The 18,411-nt window shown below is 52.8% G+C and overlaps 1 protein-coding gene across 1 annotated transcript in view; it reads left to right on the top strand.

The window, feature by feature from the left end:
* The window catches only part of LOC138353779 (mucin-22-like), a 33,573-nt gene extending 19,486 nt beyond the window's left edge, over positions 1-14,087 (top strand). Inside the window, exon 4 of the mRNA XM_069307179.1 lies at positions 12,829-14,087. Coding sequence (XP_069163280.1) covers positions 12,829-14,087 — 1,259 coding nt within the window. The remainder of the gene's footprint in view (positions 1-12,828) is intronic.
* Positions 14,088-18,411: the final 4,324 nt, after the last annotated feature.

Consider the following 18,411-nt stretch of genomic DNA (forward strand, 5'->3'; position numbering starts at 1 on the left):
GATGATTTCGGGGCTTTTTTTTTTTTAGTGTCCCCGCGGCCCGGTCCTCGACCAGGCCTCCACCCCCAGGAAGCATATATTGGTATATAAATACATGGAAATGCTTATTCAGGAATGGAGGGCAGGTAGGGAAGGGGGGGAGAGTGGGGGGAATGGAGAAAATGGGGTAAATGGGAAGGAAGAGGAGGTGGATGACAGAGGGGTGATGGGAAGAGAGGGAGAGGGTGGGAAAGGGGGAAAGGGCAGAGGGTAAATGGGAATAAATGGGATGGGGGTTAGACAGAATGTCCCGGGCACCGCTGGGTATCCCTTCTAATATGTGTGTGTGTATTATATATATATATATATATATATATATATATATATATATATATATATATATATATATATATATATATATACACACACTCACGCAACTGAAAACTCCACACCTCAAAAGGATTCGAACCCAGACAGCCAGGAGCACTATGCACCTTGGCGTACCTGGTACCTTAACCACTAGACCACACTGACTGTACAAAAATGTTGGTAATCATGAGACTATTTACCCAACATCTGACAGCGCTCGGTGGTTAACTTGGGCACAGATATTTCATCGAATCGCCTCACTTTGTGGGGCCACGTAAGCAACACAAATGCGAACAAGCTTGAATGGTTCCCAAGCCAATATGCAACTGAAAACTCCACACCGCAGAAGGATTCGAACCAAGCCCCAACAGTTGAGGTGATTCGATGAAATATTTATGCCCAAGTTGACCACCGAGAGCTGTCGGATGTTGGGTAAATAGTTTCACGACTTCCAAAATTTTTGTACAGTCGTGTGATCTAGCTGTTAAGGTACCAGGTACGCCAAGGTGCATAGTGCTCCAGGCTGTCTGGGTTCGAATCCTTCTGCGGTGGGGAATTTTCAGTTGCATATTGGCTTGGGGTGTGGATGTGTGTACTCACCTAGTTCACCTAGTTGTGCTTGCGGGGGTTGAGCTCTGACTCTTTGGTCCCGCCTCTCAACCGTCAATCAACAGGTGTACAGGTTCCTGAGCCTACTGGGCTCTATCATATCTACACTTGAAACTGCGTATGGAGTCAGCCTCCACCACATCACTTCCTAATGCATTCCATTTGTCAACCACTCTGACACTAAAAAAGTTCTTTCTAATATCTCTGTGGCTCATTTGGGCGCTCAGTTTCCACCTGTGTTCCCTTGTGCATGTGCCCCTTGTGGTAAATAGCCTGTCTTTATCTACCCTATCAATTCCCTTGAGAATCTTGAATGTGGTGATCATGTCCCCCTAACTCTTCTGTCTTCCAGGCGAAGTGAGGTTTAATTCCCGTAGTCTCTCCTCGTAGCTCATACCTCTCAGCTCGGGTACTAGTCTGGTGGCAAATCTTTGAACCTTTTCCAGTTTAGTCTTATCCTTGACTAGATATGGACTCCATGCTGGGGCTGCATACTCCAGGATTGGCCTGACATATGTGGTATACAAAGTTCTGAATGATTCTTTACACAAATTTCTGAATGCCGTTCGTATGTTGGCCAGCCTGGCATATGCCGCTGATGTTATCCTCTTGATATGTGCTGCAGGAGACAGGTCTGGCGTGATATCAACTCCCAAGTCTTTTTCTTTCTCTGACTCCTGAAGAATTTCCTCTCCCAGATGATACCTTGTATTTGGCCTCCTGCTCCCTACACCTATCTTCATTATATTACATTTGGTTGGGTTAAACTCTAACAACCACTTGTTCGACCATTCCTGCAGTTTGTCTAGGTCTTCTTGAAGCCTCAAACAGTCCTCTTCTGTCTTAATCCTTCTAATAATTTTGGCATCGTCCATAATTTTTGGCATCATAATTTTTGGCAATGTCATAACATTGAGAGAAATGAATCTATACCCTCCGGGAGATCATTTACATATATCAGAAACAAGATAGGACCGAGTACAGAGCCCTGTGGGACTCCACTGGTGGCTTCACGCCAATCGGAGGTCTCACCCCTCACCGTAACTCTCTGCTTCCTATTGCTTAGGTACTCTCTTATCCACTGGAGCACCTTACCAGCTACACCTGCCTGTCTCTCCAGCTTATGTACCAGCCTCATATGCGGTACTGTGTCAAAGGCTTTCCGACAATCCAAGAAAATGCAGTCCGCCCAGCCCTCTCTTTCTTGCTTAATCTGTGTTACCTGGTCATAGAATTCTATTAAGCCAGTCAGGCAAGATTTACCCTCCCTGAACCCATGTTGTCAATTTGTCACAAGTCCCTTCTCTCCAGATGTGCTACCAGGTTTTTTCTCACGATCTTCTCCATCACCTTGCATGGTATACAAGTCAAGGATACTGGCCTGTAGTTCAGTGCCTCTTGCCTGTCGCCCTTTTTGTATATTGGGACCACATTCGCCGTCTTCCATATTTCTGGCAGGTCTCCCGTCTCCAGTGACCTACTATACACTATGGAGAGTGGCAAGCAAAGTGCCTCTGCACACTCTTTCAGTACCCATGGCGAGATCCCGTCTGGGCCAACAGCCTTTCTAACATCCAGGTCCAGCAGGTGTCTCTTGACCTCCTCTCTCGTAATTTCAAACTCTTCCAAGGCCGCCTGGTTTACTTCCCTTTCTCCTAGCACAGTGACCTCGCCTTGTTCTGTTGTGAAGACCTCTTGGAACCTCTTGTTGCGTTCATCACACACCTCTTTGTCATTCTCTGTATACCTGTCCTCGCCTGTTCTAAGTTTCACTACCTGTTCTTTCACTGTTGTTTTCCTTCTGATGTGACTGTGGAGTAGCTTTGGTTCGGTCTTGGCTTTGTTTGCTATATCATTTTCATAACATTTCTCTGCTTCTCTTCTCACCCTGACATACTCATTCCTGGTTCTCTGGTATCTCTCTCTGCTTTCTGGTGTTCTGTTATTCCGGAAGTTCCTCCACGCCCTTTTGTTCAGTTTCTTTGCTTCCATACTTGTTCTGTTATACCATGGATTCTTCTGTTGCTTCTCGGATTTTTCCTTTTGGGCCGGGATGTATCTGCTTACTGCCTCCTGACACTTTTGGGTAACATAGTCCATCATATCTTGTACAGACTTATCTCTGAGGTCTGTGTCCCAAGGTATTTCCCTTAGGAAGCTTCTCATCTCCTCATAATTCCCCTTTCGGTATGCCAGCCTTTTCCTAGTTCTTTTTTTTGGGGGGGAGATAATTCCTAGCTCTACCAGGTACTCAAAGTTCAATACACTGTGATCACTCATTCCCAAGGATGCTTCCATCTTGACTTCCCTTATATCCCACTCATTTAGGGTAAATATCAGATCAAGCATTGCTGGTTCACACATTGTGTGTGTGTGTGAGCGTGTGGGCGTATGAGTGCGCGTGCTTGTGAGTGTGTGTGTGGGCGTATGAGTGTGTGTGTGTGTGTGTGTGTGTGTGTGTGTGTGTGTGTGTGTGTGTGTGTGTGTGTGTGTGTGTGAGAGAGAGAGAGAGCGTGTGGGCGTATGAGTGCGCGTGCTTGTGAGTGTGTGTGTGGGCGTATGAGTGTGTGTGTGTGTGTGTGTGTGAGAGAGAGAGCGTGTGGGCGTATGAGTGCGCGTGCTTGTGAGTGTGTGTGTGGGCGTATGAGTGTGTGTGTGTGTGTGTGTGTGTGTGTGTGTGTGTGTGTGAGAGAGAGAGAGAGAGCGTGTGGGCGTATGAGTGCGCGTGCTTGTGAGTGTGTGTGTGGGCGTATGAGTGTGTGTGTGTGTGTGTGTGTGTGTGTGTACTCACCTATATGTACTCACCTATATGTGCTTGCAGGATCGAGCATTGACTCTTGGATCCCGCCTTTCTAGCTATCGGTTGTTTACAGCAATGACTCCTGTCCCATTTCCCTATCATACCTAGTTTTAAAAGTATGAATAGTATTTGCTTCCACAACCTGTTCCCCAAGTGCATTCCATTTTTCTACTACTCTCACGCTAAAAGAAAACTTCCTAACATCTCTGTGACTCATCTGAGTTTCCAGTTTCCACCCATGTCCCCTCGTTCTGTTATTATTACGTGTGAACATTTCATCTATTTCCACTTTGTCAATTCCCCTGAGTATTTTATATGTCCCTATCATATCTCCTCTCTCCCTTCTTTTCTCTAGTGTCGTAAGGTTCAGTTCCTTCAGCCGCTCTTCATATCCCATCCCTCGTAGCTCTGGGACAAGCCTCGTCGCAAACCTCTGAACCTTCTCCAGTTTCTTTATGTGTTTCTTCAGGTGGGGGCTCCATGATGGCGCGGCATACTCTAAGACGGGTCTCACGTAGGCAGTGTAAAGCGCCCTAAAAGCTTCCTCATTTAGGTTTCTGAATGAAGTTCTAATTTTCGCCAGTGTAGAGTACGCTGCTGTCGTTATCCTATTTATATGTGCCTCAGGAGTTAGATTAGGTGTCACATCCACTCCCAGGTCTCTTTCTCGAATCGTTACAGGTAGGCTGTTCCCCTTCATTGTGTACTGTCCCTTTGGTCTCCTGTCACCTGATCCCATTTCCATAACTTTACATTTACTGGTGTTAAACTCCAGTAGCCATTTCCCTGACCATCTCTGCAGCCTGTTTAAGTCCTCTTGGAGGATCCTACAATCCTCGTCTGTCACAACTCTTCTCATTAATTTTGCGTCATCTGCAAACATTGACATGTATGATTCCACTCCTGTAAACATATCATTTACGTAAATTAGAAAGAGGATTGGTCCCAGCACCGATCCTTGAGGTACTCCACTTGTTACTGTTCGCCAGTCCGACTTTTCGCCCCTTACCATTACCCTCTGGCTCCTTCCTGTTAGGTAGTTCTTCACCCATACTAGGGCCTTTCCGCTTACTCCTGCCTGCCTCTCAAGTTTGTATAGCAGTCTCATGTGCGGTACCGTATCAAAGGCCTTTTGGCAGTCAAGAAATATGCAGTCTGCCCAGCCTTCTCTGTCCTGCCTTATCCTTGTTACTTTATCATAGAATTCTAAAAGGTTTGTTAGGCATGATTTCCCTGTCCAGAACCCATGTTGGTGCTTGTTTACAAACCCAATGCTCTCCAGGTGCTCAACAAGTCTTAGCCTAATTATTCTTTCAAGTATTTTGCAGGGGATGCTTGTCAGTGATACGGGTCTGTAGTTAAGTGCCTCCTCCCTATCACCCTTTTTGAAAATCGGTACGACATTTGCCTCCTTCCAGCAACTGGGCAATTCTCCCGACATAAGTGACTCATTAAAGATCATTGCCAGAGGCACGCTGAGAGCCTGCGCTGCCTCTTTGAGTATCCACGGTGATACTTTGTCTGGTCCAACAGCTTTATTTGCATCCAGTGTTGTCAACTGTTTCATTACATCCTCTGCTGTCACCTCTATATCCGATAGTCTTTCATCTTGGGTAATCTCTTCTAACAATGGGAGCTGCTCAGGCTCGGTTGTGAACACTCCATGGAATTTTGCATTCAGTACCTCGCAGATTTCCTTGTCGCTTTCTGTATATGCCCCTTCTGTTTTCCTCAGTCTTGTCACTTGGTCATTTACCGACATCTTCCTTCTTATATGGCTATGTAGTAATTTTGGTTGCTTTTTCGCTTTGACTGCAATATCGTTCTCATAATTTCTTTCCGACACTCGTCTTATGTTAATGTAATCATTCCTAGCTCTGTTACATCTAATCCTGTTGTCCTCTGTCCTTTGTCTTCTGTACTTCCTCCACTCCCTCCTGCTTCTCACCTTTGCTTCCTGACACTGTCTATTAAACCATGGGTTATTATATTCCCTCCTGCTTTTTTCCTTTATTGTTGGAATAAATCTATCTTCAGCCTCCTTGCATTTCAATATGACTTGGTTCATCATACCTTGCACTGTTTTTCCTCTAAGTTCTTCCTCCCACTGCACTTCTCCCAGGTAGTCCCTTATCCTTCTGTAGTCCCCTTTTCTGTAATCAAGTCTCCTTTCCCGGACCTCTTGTCCTTTGGTCACAATTTTAAGCTCCATCATGTAGTCAAAGACTAGGACACAATGGTCACTAGCTCCTAGTGGTATTTCATGTTCCAACTGCTCGATGTCTTCTACATTCTGAGTGATAATGAGATCTAATAGGCTGGGCGTATCCCCTCCTCTTTCCCTAGTATCTTCTTTCACATGCTGTGTTAGGAAATTCCTGTCAATAACGTCTACCAGCTTCGCTCCCCAGGTCTCCTCCCCTCCTCCTCTGTGTGTGTGTGTGTGTGTGTGTGTGTGTGTGTGTGTGTGTGAGAGAGAGAGAGAGCGTGTGGGCGTATGAGTGCGCGTGAGTGTGTGTGTGTGTGTGTGTCGAGGTGCGTGTATACATAACTCTCCTGGTCGGTGTGCATAGTAATAGACAAAATATAGCGTCGTGGCGGAGGAGCGGCTGTGGACGACGGCCTCTCAACACGCCACAAAAATGACAGAGAATGGAGCAAGATTTTCCCGCGGTCCCTGGCGGCGGCGGCGGCGGCCACGAGGAAGGTCCCGCCGGGGTAAACTCTCCTGCCTAACATTTTATATTTTGGGTTCATTGAGCTGCGAGAGAGACGGAGCCGGAAGCTTCCCTTCCGGCTCCGTCTTGTTGTGTATGATGTTAATAATATACTGAATAAGAAGATGACTCTTTAAACGTACTTTATCAAGGTGATAAAATTTAAGAAAATATATATGAAAAAGGAAGATAATTATGGTTGTGAAAATATATAATAGGCATTTGTGTATGAAATTGTTATGTCTTTGAAGCGATTGTCTTTTCCCCTCACAATCTTCAAGACGACGGAGGAATAACTAATGTCTAGGGAAAGATATTAGAGATATAAACAATAAAATGATAGATGCTGGACCCAAGTTTATAAAGAACATAAAGGGTGTTTAATGGTAATACCCAAGATTGTGTGGATTCCTTCAACTTCCCATAGTGGAGATCCATGAAACGTCTCAAGTCTTTGTTGGCCATCGGCTTGGTACCTCTAAGACTATTAAGTTATACAGAGTAGTCTTACGCATTATAGATTTCAAGGAAGTTAGAGAGGTTCTAGAATTGCCCTTAAAAGGAATGAATACAATTTATATAGTGGGCCATTCTCTCTATTAATATTGAAATTATTTTCATATATTTTTGGGGGGGACTTTTACACTTAAAATAACTTGAACCAAGTGTTTTAGTTTATGGGTTAAACTGTAACTTTTATGTGTATGTGAAAACGTTCATTATGTTAGGAAAATTACCATTTAACTTTGTACTGCATCATGTGAACATTGAACCAAAACTTGGCACTCGGGGATAGGTGAGTGTTGACGCACATGGATAGTATTTGACCCTGTCCTCACCCTGCCCCCTCTCACCCTATCCTCACCCTGCCCCCCTCTCACCCTATCCTCACCCTGCCCCCTCTCACCCTATCCTCACCCTGCCCCCCTCACCCTGCTCCCTCTCACCCTATCCTCACCCTGCCCCCTCTCACCCTGGCCCCTCTCACCCTGCCCCCTTTCACCCTAGTTGCACCCTCTCACCCTATCCTCACCCTGCCCCTCTCAACCTATCCTCACCCTGCCCCTTACCCTATCCCTATCCTCACCCTGCCCCTCTCACCCTATCCTCACCCTGCCCCTCACCCTGCCCCTCTCACCCTGCCCCCTCTCACCCTATCCTCACCATGCCCCTCTCACCCTATCCTCACCCTGCCCCCTCTCACCCTGCCCCCCTCTCACCCTATCCTCACCCTGCCCCCCCTCACCCTGCCCCCTCTCACCCTATCCTCACCCTGCCCCCTCTCACCCTATCCTCACCCTGCCCCCCTCACCCTGGCCCCTCTCACCCTGCCCCCTTTCACCCTATCCACACCCTAGTTGCACCCTCTCACCCTATCCTCACCCTGCTCCTCTCACCCTATCCTCACCCTGCCCCTCACCCTGCCCCCTCACCCTATCCCTATCATCACCTGCCCCTCTCACCCTATCCTCACCCTGCCCCTCTCAACCTATCCTCACCCTGCCCCTTACCCTATCCCTATCCTCACCCTGCCCCTCTCACCCTGCCCCTCACCCTGCCCCCTCTCACCCTATCCTCACCATGCCCCTCTCACCCTATCCTCACCCTGCCCCAGGCTAGTACACCAGTACTAACAGTACAGGTTATCCTCAAGATAACCTGCCCCCTCTCACCCTATCCTCACCCTGTCTCCTCTCGCCTACCCTCACCCTGCCTCCTCTCACCCTATCCTCACCCTGCCTCCTCTCACCCTATCCTCACCCTGCCTCCTCTCACCCTATCCTCACCCTGCCCCCTCTCACCCTATCCTCACCCTGCCCCTCTCACCCTATCCTCACCCTGCCCCCTCTCACCCTATCCTCAACCTGCCCCCTCTCACCCTATCCTCACCCTGCCCCCTCTCACCCTATCCTCACCCTGCCCCCTCTCACCCTATCCTCACCCTGCCCCTCTCACCCTATCCTCTCCCTGCCCCCCTCTCACCCTATCCTCACCCTGCCCCTCACCCTATCCTCACCCTGCCCCCTCTCACCCTATCCTCACCCTGCCCCCTCTCACCCTATCCTCACCCTGCCCCCTCTCACCCTATCCTCACCCTGCCCCCTCTTACCCTATCCTCACCCTGCCCCTCTAACACTATTCTCACCCTGCCCCTCACCTTATCCTCACCCTGCCCCCTCTCACCCTGCCCCCTCTCACCCTATCATCACCCTGTCCCCTCTCACCCTATCCTCACCCTGCCTCCTCTCACCCTATCCTCACTCTGCCCCCTCTCACCCTATCCTCACCCTGCCCCTCTCACCCTATCCTCACCCTGCCCCCTCTCACCCTGCCTCCTCTCACCCTATCCTCAACCTGCCCCCTCTCACCCTATCCTCACCCTGCCCCCTCTCACCCTATCCTCACCCTGCTCCCTCTCACCCTATCCTCACCCTGTCTCCTCTCGCCCTACCCTCACCCTGCCTCCTCTCACCCTATCCTCACCCTGCCTCCTCTCACCCTATCCTCACCCTGCCTCCTCTCACCCTATCCTCACCCTGCCCCCTCTCACCCTATCCTCACCCTGCCCCTCTCACCCTATCCTCACCCTGCCCCCTCTCACCCTATCCTCACCCTGCCCCCTCTCACCCTATCCTCACCCTGCCCCCTCTCACCCTATCCTCACCCTGCCCCCCTCTCACCCTATCCTCACCCTGCCCCTCACTCTGCCCCCTCTCACCCTATCCTCACCCTGCCCCTCTCACCCTATCCTCACCCTGCCCCTCACCCTATCCTCACCCTATCCTCACCCTGCCCCTCACCCTATCCTCACCCTGCCCCCTCACCCTATCCTCACCCTGCCCCTCACCCTATCCTCACCCTGCCCCCTCACCCTATCCTCACCCTGCCCCTTCTCACCCTATCCTCACCCTGCCCCCCTCTCACCCTGCCCCCCTCTCACCCTGCCCCCCTCTCACCCTGCCCCCCTCTCACCCTATCCTCACCCTGCCCCCCTCTCACCCTATCCTCACCCTGCCCCCTTTCACCCTATCCACACCCTAGTTGCACCCTCTCACCCTATCCTCACCCTGCCCCTCTCACCTTATCCTCACCCTGCCCCTCACCCTATCCTCACCCTGCCCCTCACCCTATCCTCACCCTGCCCCCTCACCCTATCCCTATCCTCACCTGCCCCCCTCACCCTATCCTCACCCTGCCCCTCACCCTATCCTCACCCTGCCTCTCACCCTATCCTCACCCTGCCTCTCACCCTATCCTCACCCTGCCCCTCACCCTCTCCTCACCCTGCCTCTCACCCTATCCTCGTGCCACCAGGGTGTGGTGTGGACGCCTCAGCCACTTGAGGACGAGGGCGGCCAAACTGCCTCCTGCCTCTCCTTAAGTGACGGCGACAATGCAAATTCCCGGTACACAGTGCCGAGCCTCACCAGCCCAGCCTCACCAGCCCAGCCTCACCAGCCCAGCCTCACCAGCCTCACCAGCCCAGCCTCACCAGCCTCACCAGCCCAGCCTCACCAGCCCAGCCTCACCAGCCTCGCCAGTCCAGCCTCACCAGCCTCACCAGCCCAGCCTCACCAGCCTCACCAGCCCAGCCTCACCAGCCCAGCCTCACCAGCCCAGCCTCACCAGCCTAACCAGCCTCACCAGCCCAGCCTCACCTGCCCAGCCTCACCAGTCCAGCCTCACCAGCCCAGCCTCACCAGCCCAGCCTCACCAGCCCAGCCTCACCAGCCCAGCCTCACCAGCCCAGCCTCACCAGCCTAGCCTCACCAGCCCAGCCTCACCAGCCCAGCCTCACCAGCCCAGCCTCACCAGCCCAGCCTCACCTGCCCAGCCTCACCAGTCCAGCCTCACCAGCCCAGCCTCACCAGCCCAGCCTCACCAGCCCAGCCTCACCAGCCCAGCCTCACCAGCCCAGCCTCACCAGCCTAGCCTCACCAGCCCAGCCTCACCAGCCTAGCCTCACCAGCCCAGCCTCACCAGCCCAGCCTCACCAGCCCAGCCTCACCAGCCCAGCCTCACCAGCCCAGCCTCACCAGCCCAGCCTCACCAGCCCAGCCTCACCAGCCCAGCCTCACCAGCCCAGCCTCACCAGCCCAGCCTCACCAGCCCAGCCTCACCAGCCCAGCCTCACCAGTCCAGCCTCACCAGCCCAGCCTCACCAGCCCAGCCTCACCAGCCCAGCCTCACCAGCCCAGCCTCACCAGCCTAGCCTCACCAGCCCAGCCTCACCAGCCCAGCCTCACCAGCCCAGCCTCACCAGCCCAGCCTCACCAGCCCAGCCTCACCAGCCCAGCCTCACCAGCCCAGCCAGTCCAGCCTCACCAGCCTAGCCTCACCAGCCCAGCCTCACCAGCCCAGCCTCACCAGCCCAGCCTCACCAGCCCAGCCTCACCAGCCCAGCCAGTCCAGCCTCACCAGCCTAGCCTCACCAGCCCAGCCTCACCAGCCCAGCCTCACCAGCCCAGCCTCACCAGCCCAGCCTCACCAGTCCAGCCTCACCAGCCTCACCAGCCTCACCAGCCCAGCCAGTCCAGCCTCACCAGTCCAGCCTCACCAGCCCAGCCTCACCAGCCCAGCCTCACCAGCCCAGCCTCACCAGCCCAGCCTCACCAGTCCAGCCTCACCAGCCCAGCCTCACCAGCCTCGCCAGTCCAGCCTCACCAGCCGAGCCTCACCAGCCTAGCCTCACCAGCCCAGCCTCACCAGCTGATGGAGAAGATTGTGTGAAAAAAATGCTTGTGGAACATTTGGAGAGAGAGACCTGTGTAACACAGCATCAACATGGGTTCAGGGATGGCAGGTCCTGCCTCACAGGGTTACTTCAATTCTACGACCAGGCAACAAAAATTAGGCAAGAGACAGAGGGCTGGACAGACTGCATATTTTTGGATTGCCAGAAAGCCTTTGACACAGTACCACATAAGAGACTATTGAGGGGGAGCAGACCACACACACGTCAGGAAGACCACAGTCATGTCAGGAAGACCACACACACGTCAGGAAGACCACAGTCATGTCAGGAAGACCACACAGTCATGTCAGGAAGACCACAGTCATGTCAGGAAGACCACACAGTCATGTCAGGAAGACCACAGTCATGTCAGGAAGACCACAGTCATGTCAGGAAGACCACAGTCATGTCAGGAGGACCACACACATGTCAGGAAGACTACACACATGTCAGGAGGACCACACACACGTCAGGAAGACCACACACATGTCAGGAAGACCACACACATGTCAGGAAGACCACACACATGTCAGGAGGACCACACACATGTCAGGAGGACCACACACATGTCAGGAAGACTACACACATGTCAGGAGGACCACACACATGTCAGGAAGACCACACACATGTCAGGAAGACCACACACATGTCAGGAAGACCACACACATGTCAGGAAGACCACACACATGTCAGGAAGACCACAGTCATGTCAGGAAGACCACACACATGTCAGGAAGACCACACACATGTCAGGAGGACCACACACATGTCAGGACGACCACACACATGTCAGGAGGACCACACACATGTCAGGAGGACCACACACATGTCAGGAGGACCACACACATGTCAGGAAGACCACACACATGTCAGGAAGACCACAGTCATGTCAGGAAAACCACACACATGTCAGGAAGACCACAGTCATGTCAGGAAAACCACAGTCATGTCAGGAAGACCACAGTCATGTCAGGAAAACCACAGTCATGTCAGGAAGACCACAGTCATGTCAGAAAGACCACACACATGTCAGGAAGACCACACACATGTCAGGAAGACCACACACATGTCAGGAAGACCACAGTCATGTCAGGAAAACCACATACATGTCAGGAAGACCACAGTCATGTCAGGAAGACCACACACATGTCAGGAAGACCACACACATGTCAGGAAGACCACACACATGTCAGGAAGACCACAGTCATGTCAGGAAAACCACATACATGTCAGGAAGACCACAGTCATGTCAGGAAGACCACACACATGTCAGGAAGACCACACACATGTCAGGAAGACCACAGTCATGTCAGGAAAACCACAGTCATGTCAGGAAAACCACAGTCATGTCAGGAAGACCACAGTCATGTCAGGAAGACCACAGTCATGTCAGGAAAACCACAGTCATGTCAGGAAGACTACAGTCATGTCAGGAAGACCACAGTCATGTCAGGAGGACCACACACATGTCAGGAAGACCACAGTCATGTCAGGAAGACCACAGTCATGTCAGGAAGACCACAGTCATGTCAGACAGACTAAGCAGTATTCTCTTTTACCGATATATCAATATTCACTGTTAACGGAGCCTCTGCTTTCTATTTTCCACTATATCTTAGGTGCTCTTATCTACCTTTCCCACACCCTCTCCCTTCCTCTCCCCCCAACCCTTCCCATCACCCCCTCCCTTCTACTGCCTCCCAGCGCCCCTTCCCACGGCTCGGCTACTCTTCCACCAAGCTCCCAGCGCCCCTGCCCTTCCCACGGCTCGGCTACTCTTCCACCAAGCTCCCAGCGCCCCTTCCCACGGCTCGGCTACTCTTCCACCAAGCTCCCAGCGCCCCTGCCCTTCCCACAGCTCGGCTACTCTTCCACCAAGCTCCCAGCGCCCCTTCCCACAGCTCGGATACTCTTCCACCAAGCTCCCAGCGCCTCTTCCCACGGCTCGGCTACTCTTCCACCAAGCTCCCAGCGCCCCTTCCCACGGCTCGGCTACTCTTCCACCAAGCTCCCAGCGCCCCTTCCCACGGCTCGGCTACTCTTCCACCAAGCTCCCAGCGCCCCTTCCCACAGCTCGGCTACTCTTCCACCAAGCTCCCAGCGCCCCTTCCCACGGCTCGGCTACTCTTCCACCAAGCTCCCAGCGCCCCTTCCCACGGCTCGGCTACTCTTCCACCAAGCTCCCAGCGCCTCTTCCCACGGCTCGGCTACTCTTCCACCAAGCTCCCAGCGCCCCTTCCCACGGCTCGGCTACTCTTCCACCAAGCTCCCAGCGCCCCTTCCCACGGCTCGGCTACTCTTCCACCAAGCTCCCAGCGCCCCTTCCCACGGCTCGGCTACTCTTCCACCAAGCTCCCAGCGCCCCTGTCCTTCCCACGGCTCGGCAACTCTTCCACCAAGCTCCCAGCGCCCCTGCCCTTCCCACAGCTCGGCTACTCTTCCACCAAGCTCCCAGCGCCCCTTCCCACGGCTCGGCTACTCTTCCACCAAGCTCCCAGCGCCCCTTCCCACGGCTCGGCTACTCTTCCACCAAGCTCCCAGCGCCTCTTCCCACGGCTCGGCTACTCTTCCACCAAGCTCCCAGCGCCCCTTCCCACGGCTCGGCTACTCTTCCACCAAGCTCCCAGCGCCCCTTCCCACGGCTCGGCTACTCTTCCACCAAGCTCCCAGCGCCCCTTCCCACGGCTCGGCTACTCTTCCACCAAGCTCCCAGCGCCCCTTCCCACGGCTCGGCTACTCTTCCACCAAGCTCCCAGCGCCCCTTCCCACGGCTCGGCTACTCTTCCACCAAGCTCCCAGCGCCCCTTCCCACGGCTCGGCTACTCTTCCACCAAGCTCCCAGCGCCCCTTCCCACGGCTCGGCTACTCTTCCACCTAGCTCCCAGCAACTCAATGAAATTCATCTGAAAATTAATTATTGGGGACAAAGGTTCACGAGAAAATTGGTTTAAACTTCGTTGTCTCTTACGCCGAGCACATCAAACGGTGCCCCTATGGTGACAGTGAAGGGTGCAGTGATGTGTAGCTAGCAGTGACACAGTGCTGGGGGCTGGTGTTGTGTGTAGCTGACAGTGACACAGTGCTGGGGGCTGGTGTTGTGTGTAGCTGACAGTGACACAGTGCTGGTGGCTGGTGTTGTGTGTGGCTGACAGTGACACAGTGCTGGGGGCTGGTGTTGTGTGTGGCTGACAGTGACACAGTGCTGGTGGTGTGTGTAGCTGACAGTGACACAGTGCTGGTGGCTGGTGTTGTGTGTAGCTGACAGTGACACAGTGCTGGGGGCTGGTGGTGTGTGTAGCTGACAGTGACACAGTGCTGGTGGTGTGTGTAGCTGACAGTGACACAGTGCTGGTGGCTGGTGTTGTGTGTAGCTGACAGTGACACAGGGCTGGTGGTGTGTGTAGCTGACAGTGACACAGTGCTGGTGGTGTGTGTAGATGACAGTGACACAGGGCTGGTGTTGTGTGTAGCTGACAGTGACACAGTGCTGGGGGCTGGTGTTGTGTGTAGCTGACAGTGACACAGTGCTGGTGGCTGGTGGTGTGTGTAGCTGACAGTGACACAGTGCTGGGGGCTGGTGTTGTGTGTAGCTGACAGTGACACAGTGCTGGTGGTGTGTGTAGCTGACAGTGACACAGTGCTGGTGGCTGGTGTTGTGTGTAGCTGACAGTGACACAGTGCTGGTGGCTGGTGTTGTGTGTAGCTGACAGTGACACAGTGCTGGTGGTGTGTGTAGCTGACAGTGACACAGTGCTGGTGGTGTGTGTAGCTGACAGTGACACAGTGCTGGTGGTGTGTGTAGCTGACAGTGACACAGTGCTGGGGGCTGGTGTTGTGTGTGTAGCTGACAGTGACACAGTGCTGGTGTTGTGTGTGTAGCTGACAGTGACACAGTGCTGGTGGTGTGTGTAGCTGACAGTGACACAGTGCTGGGGGCTGGTGGTGTGTGTAGCTGACAGTGACACAGTGCTGGGAGCTGGTGTTGTGTGTAGCTGACAGTGACACAGTGCTGGGGGCTGGTGTTGTGTGTAGCTGACAGTGACACAGTGCTGTGGGCTGGTGTTGTGTGTAGCTGACAGTGACACAGTGCTGGGAGCTGGTGTTGTGTGTAGCTGACAGTGACACAGTGCTGGTGGCTGGTGTTGTGTGTAGCTGACAGTGACACAGTGCTGGTGGCTGGTGGTGTGTGTAGCTGACAGTGACACAGTGCTGGTGGCTGGTGGTGTGTGTAGCTGACAGTGACACAGTGCTGAGGGCTGGTGTTGTGTGTAGCTGACAGTGACACAGTGCTGGTGGCTGGTGTTGTGTGTAGCTGACAGTGACACAGTGCTGAGGGCTGGTGTTGTGTGTAGCTGACAGTGACACAGTGCTGAGGGCTGGTGGTGTGTGTAGCTGACAGTGACACAGTGCTGGTGTTGTGTGTAGCTGACAGTGACACAGTGCTGGTGGCTGGTGTTGTGTGTCGCTGACAGTGACACAGTGCTGGTGGTGTGTGTAGCTGACAGTGACACAGTGCTGGTGGCTGTTGTGTGTCGCTGACAGTGACAGTGCTGGGGGCTGGTGTTATGTGTAGCTGACAGTGACACAGTGCTGGTGGTGTGTGTAGCTGACAGTGACACAGTGCTGGTGGGTGGTGTTGTGTGTAGCTGACAGTGACACAGTGCTGGTGGCTGGTGGTGTGTGTAGCTGACAGTGACACAGTGCTGGTGGCTGGTGTTGTGTGTAGCTGACAGTGACACAGTGCTGGTGGCTGGTGTTGTGTGTAGCTGACAGTGACACAGTGCTGGTGGCTGGTGTTGTGTGTAGCTGACAGTGACACAGGGCTGGTGTTGTGTGTCGCTGACAGTGACACAGTGCTGGTGGTGTGTGTAGCTGACAGTGACACAGTGCTGGTGTTGTGTGTAGCTGACAGTGACACAGTGCTGGTGGCTGGTGTTGTGTGTCGCTGACAGTGACACAGTGCTGGTGGTGTGTGTAGCTGACAGTGACACAGTGCTGGTGGCTGTTGTGTGTCGCTGACAGTGACAGTGCTGGGGGCTGGTGTTATGTGTAGCTGACAGTGACACAGTGCTGGTGGTGTGTGTAGCTGACAGTGACACAGTGCTGGTGGGTGGTGTTGTGTGTAGCTGACAGTGACACAGTGCTGGTGGCTGGTGGTGTGTGTGTAGCTGACAGTGACACAGTGCTGGTGGCTGGTGTTGTGTGTAGCTGACAGTGACACAGTGCTGGTGGCTGGTGTTGTGTGTAGCTGACAGTGACACAGTGCTGGTGGCTGGTGTTGTGTGTAGCTGACAGTGACACAGGGCTGGTGTTGTGTGTCGCTGACAGTGACACAGTGCTGGTGGTGTGTGTAGCTGACAGTGACACAGTGCTGGTGGTGTGTGTAGCTGACAGTGACACAGTGCTGGTGGTGTGTGTAGCTGACAGTGACACAGTGCTGGTGGTGTGTGTAGCTGACAGTGACACAGTGCTGGTGTTGTGTGTAGCTGACAGTGACACAGTGCTGGGGGCTGGTGTTGTGTGTAGCTGACAGTGACACAGTGCTGGGGGCTGGTGTTGTGTGTAGCTGACAGTGACACAGTGCTGGGGGCTGGTGTTGTGTGTAGCTGACAGTGACACAGTGCTGGGGGCTGGTGTTGTGTGTAGCTGACAGTGACACAGTGCTGGTGGCTGGTGTTGTGTGTAGCTGACAGTGACACAGTGCTGGGGGCTGGTGGTGTGTGTGGCTGACAGTGACACAGTGCTGGTGGTGTGTGTAGGCTGACAGTGACACAGTGCTGGTGTTGTGTGTAGCTGACAGTGACACAGTGCTGGTGGCTGGTGGTGTGTGTAGCTGACAGTGACACAGTGCTGGGGGCTGGTGGTGTGTGTAGCTGACAGTGACACAGTGCTGAGGGCTGCTCTGATATATAGCTGGCAGTGACTAAGCACTGACCTTCAGTGACTTGAAGCACTGAGCTGCAGTGACTTAAGACAGCCTGAGAGAAATCACTTTAAAAAGCACTGAAAGAAGCAGCAGTAATATTTTCACTGTCAATGACGTATTGCTTCCATTATAATATTGTCCCCAAAAGCAGAAACACTTTAATATATGACAAACAATAATCCTCACTCAGTCTTGGGAGTGAACGCACTCATCTGGGTGGCGACGAGCTCACAGACTCAAGGCACTCATCTGGGTGGCGACGAGCTCACAGACTCAACGCACTCATCTGGGAGGCTACGAGCTCACAGACTCAAGGCACTCATCTGGGAGGCGACGAGCTCACACACTCAACACTCTGGAGGACAATAGTGAAGTTAGATGTATCAAGAATACTGAAATATAATTAAAATAGTTTATGTAAATAATTTTACGAAGAACGTACACGTTTGAAGGGGGAACTTATGCGAGTTGGTTTAATACGTAAACCCTTAAACTGCTGAATACGCAATAAGCACTGGAGGCTAGGTATTATCAGGGGAATGCGCCAAGCCGTTATAAGTATTTAGCACTGGGAAAGGGGTCAGGATAAGGATTTGGGATGGGACGGAGGGGAAGGAATGGTGCCCAACCACTTGGACGGACTAGTTCATCCCTCACAGCTCGCTAGCTCAACTTTTTTGAGATATATACAAGAGTTGTTACATTCTTGTACAGCCACTAGTACGCGTAGCGTTTCGGGCAAGTCCTTAATCCTATGGTCCCTGGAATACGATCCCCTGCCGCGAAGAATCGTTTTTTCATCCAAGTACACATTTTACTGTTGCGTTAAACAGTGGCTACTGTTAAGGAATTGCGCCCAGTAAATCCTCCCCGGCCAGGATACGAACCCATGACATAGCGCTCGCGGAACGCCAGGCGAGTGTCTTACCACTACACCACGGAGACTGTCTGGTAGATTAGTTTTCCAACTTGAAATGATCATCAGGGTATATGGAGGGGGAGAATCTTTTACAAGCCGCCATTTACAAATCAATGGTAAGTTATCAAGAACTGACGATAGCGTGTAATAGTGCAAGGAATAAAGGCGGGTAAACGAGAATCGATAATACCTTCAACATATTATCTATCTATCATATTATCATATTATATATCGAAGTCTAAATATACTTGTGTACACAGCGTCTCACACAGGACACTTAGTATATCTGCAGTGTTCTTCAAACTCCTGTGAGTCCACTATCTTCAAGTATACGTCGTGCAAGATGTCCCAGTACAC

This window comes from Procambarus clarkii, chromosome 59, assembly GCF_040958095.1.
Source record: "Procambarus clarkii isolate CNS0578487 chromosome 59, FALCON_Pclarkii_2.0, whole genome shotgun sequence".
Taxonomy (NCBI): Eukaryota; Metazoa; Arthropoda; class Malacostraca; order Decapoda; family Cambaridae; genus Procambarus; species Procambarus clarkii.